Source organism: Penaeus japonicus, unplaced genomic scaffold (assembly GCF_977035675.1).
Source record: "Penaeus japonicus unplaced genomic scaffold, GWHDUDI00000001_assembly GWHDUDI00000002, whole genome shotgun sequence".
Taxonomy (NCBI): domain Eukaryota; kingdom Metazoa; phylum Arthropoda; class Malacostraca; order Decapoda; family Penaeidae; genus Penaeus; species Penaeus japonicus.
Genome location: NW_028234404.1, coordinates 38,009,259 through 38,017,990, shown reverse-complemented (window position 1 = coordinate 38,017,990; position 8,732 = coordinate 38,009,259). Strand labels below are relative to the sequence as shown.

The 8,732-nt window shown below is 45.2% G+C and overlaps 1 protein-coding gene across 1 annotated transcript in view; it reads right to left on the bottom strand.

The window, feature by feature from the left end:
* LOC122246150 (uncharacterized) overlaps positions 1-8,294 on the bottom strand; it is a 31,710-nt gene extending 23,416 nt beyond the window's left edge. The window contains exon 1 of the mRNA XM_043004506.2: positions 8,098-8,294. Coding sequence (XP_042860440.2) covers positions 8,098-8,112 — 15 coding nt within the window. The 5' untranslated portion in view covers positions 8,113-8,294. The remainder of the gene's footprint in view (positions 1-8,097) is intronic.
* Positions 8,295-8,732: the final 438 nt, after the last annotated feature.

Genomic DNA, 8,732 nt, shown 5'->3' with positions numbered 1-8,732 from the left:
GAAGAGAGAGAGAGAGAGAGAGAGAGAGAGAGAGAGAGAGAGAGAGAGAGAGAGAGAGAGAGAGGGAGCGAAAGAGAGAAAGAGAGAGAGAGAGAGAGAGCGGGAGAGAGGAGAGAGGAGAGGAGAGAGGAGAGAAGAGAGAAAGAGAGAGAGAGAGAGAGAGAGAGAGAGAGAGAGAGAGAGAGAGAGAGAGAGAGAGAAAGAGTGTGAGAGAGAGAGAAAGAGAAAGAGAAAGAGAAAGAGAAAGAGAGAGAGCAAAGAAAAAGAGAGAGAGAGAGACTTCATAAAGAAAAACTATACCTCTTTCAACCTAAAATTACCAACCGTTGACAAGCACCCTAGAGAAGCGTTCTAGAATTATCAACCTCCTCCAGCGTCTGTAAACTAAGCAACCACAATAAGAGCGCCCCCCACAACCACCGACAACCACGGACCATCACGAGCTAAACAAACCTCAACAACCACCGACAACCACGGACCACCACAAGCTAAACAAACCTCAACAACCACCGTTCTAACAACCACGCACGACAACCATCATCTACGACAAACAGTTGCCATCCCATCACATGTTCCCTGATAATGACAGGGCCTTTGGTAGACACCCTGCATCCGGCCCCATCTGCTACTGCTACGACAGGTTCCTCCCTCTCGTGTGCCCCTTTCTGCCCCGGGGTATACACGCCCAGGATTAGATAGAGAAAAGAAGAAGAGAAAAAAAAAGAGAAGAAGAAAAAAAAAGAGAGAGGGGAATAAAAAAACAAGAACTGAACTCTCTTTTACAGGAACCGAGCGGGAATAATGGCGGGGACGAGGGGGAATTTGGTATATTACTAATTGTTAGATACTGATTGTGAAATGACAATCGTAAAAGAAACTGATAGTTATGGATTCGTTCATGATTGTCTTAGAGAAGGAATGGTGATTGTATTGGTCGCGCGCCCGCGGTTCTAGTAACGCTGTTGCTGTGGGCTGTGGGATGCTGTTTTATGGGCGGCGGCGGGTGCTGTGGTGGTAGAGGAAGGGCTATATGCTGTAATTTAGGTGGTTAACGCTGTGGTGGTGAGGGTGTGGTATGTATGGTGGGAGCCGGTTTTGCGTTTATGGTGAGTTAGGTATTTGTGATGCAATGACGTTTTTATGGGTGGTTACTGCCTGCGGTGACAGTGATTGTATGGTTGGTATGGTGATGGTTGGTATTGTAATAATGGTGAGACCTACTTAGGTGATGGTGCTTGCTCCGATTTTTCCGGTGTGGTTATAATGAGTACATGGTTTATATAAGGTTGTGGTTTACACTGTAGTTATGGTAAGAGCCAGTTAGGTGCTCATGATGTGATAGTGCTTACGGGAGAATATAGGAATGTGGTGGTAATGAGTGTATGGTGACGGTTATTACTGCAGTTATGGTGAGAGCCAGTTAAGTGTTAGTGAGGCTATGGTGTTTGCCGTAGAGGAAACTTCAGGCAGTGATAGTGACGGAGATACTAACACCATAATCATAATCACTGTAACGAACGCTAATAGTTACTAATACAAATAATTGTTCTTAGAAATGATAATGATTTGGGGTTGCCAGATTGGAGATATCTATTATTGCCAAACAGAACGTGATGGTGATTACAATGGCGGTGAGAGTAGAGGAGGATTAATGTAGTGCTAATGAGGGTAGAGTGTCACCACACAGAGAGATATGGTGAAAGTAAATCCTCCTGGCTTAAAGGCGCTTAGAAGAAGGATCATTTCGATGACCACGAAATGATAAAAAAGCCACCAATTAAAGAAAAAAAAAAGGTTCAAGGTTAAAAAAAAAGAACGAACCCCCACAAAGTACGCTCACAACAGTCACACTTAGAAGCATGAGGAGAGTGAGGCGAAAGTTACCAGTGTGTGGAACCTATCCAATGCGCTAACAGCTCTTCTCTTTTTTATTTAATTGGTGAAACTCGCCGGCAAAAAAAAAGTGGACTGGGGCGTTTTACAGGGTAATTTGCCCATTTCTTATCAGACGCGTGATTAAGTTTGTCTAAAGGGGACATTCCAGAGGATTGTTTACAGTTGCAGGGGGGGGGGATTGTGTATGTACGTACATGAGGAGGGACATATATTGCTTGTGCTTGCTTGTAGGATAGGAGGAAGGCATAAGGAGGAAGGAAGAAGCGAAGGGAAGGCAGGAAGAGAGATGGAGGGAGAAGAGGAAGAAGAGAGGGAGAAAGAAAGGTTGAGAGGGGAAGGAGAGAAGGAGAAAGAAAGATAAAGAGGGGAAGGATATAGGGAGAAAGAATGATGGAGAGGGGGAGGAGAGAATGGTTAAAGCAAAGCAGAAACAGTATGAGAAAGGAGGGTCGGAGGGAGAAAGAGGGAGGGAGAGAGGGAGAGAGAAAGAGGGAGGGGATGAGGGAGAGAAAAAGAGGGAGAGGGGTGGAAAGCGGAAAGAGAGAGAGAGAGTCAAGGAAATTATAAAGGTAAAAGGACAAACGCAGAAGAAAATGAAATACAATGAGAAAGAGAGATAGATAGATAGATAGATAGGTAGATAGATAGAGAGAGAGTCAGAGAGATAAGAATGATGAGTCAAACAGTGAGCGACTCATCAACATCTCAACATCAACATTAGCAACATCAACATAACCAAAATCATCAAGATCAACGTCTCACACCTGAACATCAGTATTAGCAACATCAACATCAACATTATCAACATTAACCAAAATTAACACCAAACTCAACACCAATAATAGCAACATCAACATCAGCAACAGCAACGTCAGTCAACACCGAACTCAGTCAACAGCAACATCAACACCCGCGCACCTTGATGGATATCCTTGTGCAGCCGAACTCGGGAGAAACCGCTGCTTACAAAAACCAGGTCCCGCTCGGTTCAGAACCTGTTAAGCTGGTAAAAGTTGACACTCGTGGTCGGGCACTGTGGCATGAGGCCCACCTGTGCCTCCAGCCTACATAACATCGCTCTATGTATGCCCCATATTAGCTTCCCTTTTTTGTGTGTGGGGTTTTGTACTTTGAGGTCGGTTTGTTTCTTAAGGTTTTACGGGAAGGAAGTCTGGTTTAGATAGGAATCTAGGGTTTGAAATTATGTATATATATATATATATATATATATATATATATATATATATATATATATATATATATTTATACACATGCATGAATAAATACACATCTATATATACATATATATCGTTCTGTATCTGAGGTTTCATTTCTTGTACTGTAAAAAAATATAATTTTATGATTACAGATTTATAACATGTTATATCTATAATATGATATGAAATGTGTCAGTTGTCTTGGCCGAACGAAAGCAAAAATCTTTACCGTTACGTTCAGATAGAAAACCCGACCTTGTATCTATCTGTGCAGAGGTAACCAATATGTCGACTTGTGAAAGCTTAGACGCCACGAAAGAAATGATATTTTTTTCTTAACCTACATTTAGGTAAACGAACCGGCTGAAGATCGAAGTTTGATGTAAGGATAATGTGAAAGTATAGTGTATGCAACACTCCTTGGAGACAACTTACATATATATATTTTTTCCCCTATCCGATCCCTCAAGGTGAAACCATCATTATAATCTAAATCGCGAGTGAGTTTTATTAACCATCCATTCTATCACTAAAGAGTGTCATTAACCATCTATTTTTTTTCTTACTACTTAAAAAAACTCCCTTAACAATCATCATGTATTCTCTCTCTAGTAGTAGTAATTCCTTAATTTACTAAGCTTATTTCACAGAAGCAATTTCACCAACACTCTCACAGCATCCAAAGATCCTTCCCGGAAGTCCCTCAGCCCCCAAACAACAAAGTAGAACAAGCAACAGAGAAGCAAGCAAATCTCTCAAGACGGTGCTCAGTGGAGATGAGAAAACCAGCAGAAAAAACTGGCTACCTCAGCATAACCTGACTCTCCACCCTCCTCCTTCTCCTCCTCCCCTTCCCCCCCCCTCCTCTCGTTGCAACAGTGGAACAGTAGGTCACTCCTCTGAGTATGTTGGTGCAGAGAAGACAAGAGAGAAAAAAAACCATATAAAAAGAATAAAAAAAGAAAGAAAGAGACGAAAAAGATAACTTGATTTAAACGATTTTTATTAATTTATTTTTTAAAAATTTCGCAATTAATTTGAAAAAAAGGAGAAACAAAAAACAAAACAGGAAAAAAAATATATACTAAAGAACCGCCTATTATCATACCTGAATCACATTTTCCCCAAAAAACTGAATGAAAAATCAGGTTTTAAACTATTTTCTCTCTCTCTCTCTCTTTTCGAGTGTTTCAAGAATACCTTTCCCCCTCCTAAGTATTTACAGTTTAGCGGGACCAGGTACGTCGTCTGGCCGCAAATAATAGCTTAGTAATAAGAGGAAAAATGAAAAGAAAAAATGAGGGTAGGTTGGAAAGAAGAGGAAGGGGTGAGAGTGTTCTGAAATTATGTGAGCCGACAGTGGGAAAAGAAAGGTGGGGGAAAGTGGTGGAGGAAAAGTGGTGACGATGAAGGAGGAAACAGGTTGAAGGAAGGGAGAGGGAGAGAGAGAGAGGGAGAGAGAGAGGGAGAGAGAGAGAGAGAGAGAGAGAGAGAGAGAGAGAGAGAGAGAGAGAGAGAGAGAGAGAGAGAGAGAGAGAGAGAGAGAGAGAGATAGAGAGAGAGAGAGAAGAGACAGATATATATATATATATATATATAAGATATATATATAATATATATAGATATAATATATATATATATATAGAGAGAGAGAGAGAGAGAGAGAGAGAGAGAGAGAGAGAGAAGTGGGAAGATGAGGGTACGTTTAGATGAAAGTCGGGATGTGCGATGAATGATTGATGAGGAAGGCATTGGAAAGACAGAAAGAGAAAGCGTAAATAAATAAGAGAGAGAAAGAGAGCGAGAGAGAGAGAGAGAGAGAGAGAGAGAGAGAGAGAGAGAGAGAGAGAGAGAGAGAGAGAGAGAGAAAGAGAGAGAGAGAGAGAAAGAGAAAGAAAAATAGAGACAGAGAAAGAGAAGCAAGAGACTGGACACAAATAAAAAAGAGAGCAAGAAAAAAAAGAGAAGAAGGAATAAGAAGGAAGGTCAAGGGCCTGGAAAAAAATCCGGGAAGAGAAATCAAGGAAGGAAAGGGAGAGAAAAAGCAAGTGAAAACGGCGAGCAGATTGGGTCACTACGAACCTCGGTCGTAAACAGGACAGCAATATGAGATTCATGCGCACGGCTAGGAAACTACTCGACGTAGAGAGAGAGAGAGAGAGAGAGAGAGAGAGAGAGAGAGAGAGAGAGAGAGAGAGAGAGAGAGAGAGAGAGAGAGAGAGAGAGAGAGAGAGAGAGAGAGAGAGAGAGAGAGGGAGAGAGAGAAAGAGAAAGAGACAGAGGAAGAGAGAGAGAAAAAAAAAAGAGAGAGAAAGAGAGGTAGAGAGAGACAGAGATAGAGATAGAGAGAGAGAAAGAGAGAGGGAGAGAGAATGACCCAGAGAAAGAGAGAGGGAGAGAGAAAGAGGCGCGCGGACCCTGAGTCGAGCAACGGCGCGCGCGGGCAGAGGCATGACCGGAGGGTAGGGGGGAGGGGGGGGCTCAGGTGAAGCAACAACACACGCGAAATCCAGCCGTCGGAACCCAGGAAAGGTCATCATTGCGACGGCATTCCGGGACTCCGAGCTGGAATGCGTGCGTGCGTGTAAGTAAGAACGTATATATGCGTGTATGTATGTGTGTAAGTGTGCAAATGTGTACGTGTTGTATGCATGTGCGTGGTTGATAATATCCCGGAAGCTCGCAGAGAGATTCCAAACCTGTTTTAAGTCTCGCGTTTTAAAACTTGGGGAGAAAAGTCTAACTTTCACGCCTCGGGTCCAGCGAGGGGATATTGTGAGAGCTCGCTTCACCAGCCGGCCTTTTGCACTCAAATACGTACTCGTTAAACATATGGCGTGTATGTGTGTGTGCGTGCGTGCGTGCGTGTGTGTGTGTGTGTGTGTGTGTATGTGTGCTTGTATGTCTGTATGTAAGCCTGTGATGTGTAAGCGTATACGAAGACGTTGGGGTCGATGTATGCAGAGGCTTGTTTGGAAATAATTGCCGAGTTGATAGGCATCTTTAAGAGCAAACAGGTGTTTCTCCGACAGATGCCAAAAGGGAGAAGTTTCTCTTAGAATAAACGGGCTTTTGGGGGTGGAGGGTGGGGTGGGGGGAGGAGGTAGTGTTTTTGTGTGTGTGTCTCTCTCTCACAGCTGATAAAGGTCTTTCCCGCCAGAAGAAACAAGTGCTGCGAGCAGAAAGACAAGATGTCTCTCTTACAATTATCAGACGTCTATTTAAGCTGGCAAATAACTTCCGGAATTGTTAAAAAGTCTCTTGTGAGCGAAATGAAGGTCAATGCAGAACAGGTGTGTCTCCCAATTGTGAGACAGATGTTCGCCAGTTCAGTGTTTTTTATGAGAACAGTCAGTGAAGGGAAACACTTTTCTCTTGCAACAGGAGGGGGGGTAGGGGTTAGGGTGGGAGGGGGAGGTTTTCTTAGGTCAGGGAGGTGCCTTTCTAAGCAGACAGGTGACTCTCTGAATAGAATATTATCGTTCGGTACAAGCAGGTGAATTTTTTCAAGCAGGAGCCTTTCAAAGCAGACAGGCGACTCTCTGAATAGAAGAGTTTCTTTCGGTACATGCAAATAAAAATGTTCAAACTTTTCTTTTTCTTTTCTAAAGGAGAGAGCTGGGATTCTAAACGGAATATCCTCTTTTAGTACACGCAGGTGAAAATTTGAAGTAGAAGGGGGCGGTCTCAGACCAGCATATGTATGGGAAGTAGATTGTAAAAAGCGGGTATAGAAAGTACCTTATTTGATACTTATGAAAAATATCTATAATAATAGTACTTCATCTAATGAGAAAGGAAAGACACGGCATAAGAATCCTTTCACAAGAGAAGTGCAGAGTGAACGAAAGGAGAAAGACGAGGCGAGAGGGAACAAAGGACACAATGCAAGACTCAACGCTTCCTTTCCCGCCGCTTTGAGGTCAGTGATACCTAGGTCTCTCGCCTCGCCCAGGACAGTGACGTCATGAGGACCCTCGGAGCTTTCCCCTTTCGTTGTCTTGCGAGATGACGTCACTCAGGTACCGTAAAGCGGCACGAAGGTCAGTTCGGCGGTCGGTTTGATGGTCAGGCAGCTCTTATGGTCAATTTTCCCGCCACAAACAGTGCTTAAAGGTCCTACGCGACACGTTCCATCACCATCAAGGACGAAGATAATAGTGTTGCTGCCACTGGTCGTGAAGATGGTGGCGGCAGGCAGGGCGACACCATTCTCATACGAGCTGGAGTAAATAAGGAACAGATGACGTCATGATCATGTCCAACTCTCTCGCCCGCTTTCGGAGACTCGTATCCTCAATTAGCCAGTGACATCGTTCCGGCTTCTTTCGCCTGTTCTATATTTCTGTTTTCACTTGATATTCCTCGAAGAACAGGTGTGAACACTTCGACACAAACACACGTGCGGGGGAGGGGGTCAGTGACCCTGCGTGGCACTTCTCTCCGACCTTCTCTCTGGGCACTCGTCTCCTTGTTCTCAACTCCCCCCTTTCGTGCCATGACGGCTTTGTGTTCATCGTGATGGCCAGTAGATATTAGAATGTCCAAGGTAGAAAAGTTATTTCGTTGGTGTGACATAGAGAGCATGGATAGGCTGACAGATCTCGGGATTTGTAGAAATCACATGCTGGTGGAAAGAGGTGTTGGAAGGAACAATCACACAAGTGCAAAGCAGAAGATGGACGTCTGGCAGCGGGCACTGAACTGTCTCATCACGAACGACACAGCAGCCGCATCAATCCTACCAAACTCGTCACAAACACGTCTTCTGATTCATGCTTCCATTCTCCAGGCATCATCATGTTCTTATTTCATTTCTGGAGGCTAAGATAGGTTCAGGAGGGCCGTAACACACCTTTTGCTTTTTCGACGAACATGTGCCTCTGCCGGGCAAGACTGAGAGGCGAAGGCCAGCAAGTCGCAGCGAGCGAGGAAACACAAGGCCACGGGCGGGCGCCGAGCAAGACACGGGCTTTGAACTTACCTTGAGAACCGTCATGGCGAAGAGGAGGCGAAGAAGCGTCGCGCCGACAGTCAGCTGTTGTTCCGAGGTCGCGTTGACGCCGCTACGAGTTGTTCACCTGGAGCGTTCACGAGGAGGTGCGGCCGCGGCGGCTGCAAAGGACTGATAGTGCGGGCACAGCGCTCGCGAGGCTCGGACACCGATGCCACTCCGGCGAAAGTAAAAGTCGGTAGTGCCTCGGCGGGCGGGCGGGCGGCGGTGGGCGGGGAGACGCCGGCCGGACTTTCAAACACGGGCGCCTCGCATTCATTGGTTATTCCTCCTTTCGGGCTAATATGCCAGTTGCAATGGCGGAGATCGTGTGTTTTACAGGCAGCGCAGCCTCGCCGCGACGCTACGTCGATTTTTTCCCTCGCTGGCCACTTTTTTTCTTTTTTTTCAAGCGGAGAAGGAATGCGGCGGATGAGGGGGAAGAGAGGGCCGGTGTTGCCACTCTCGCTGAGCGTCCGTCCTGCCACGACGACCCTCAACAGCCTTGCCTGCCGAGCTTAAGATCCTCGAAGAACCGTGGCGGAAACACAATGGCGTTCTGCACCACTTGACGACACTCTGAAGAGACACGAAGGACTTGAAGAGGACTAACGATCGCGTGCAAG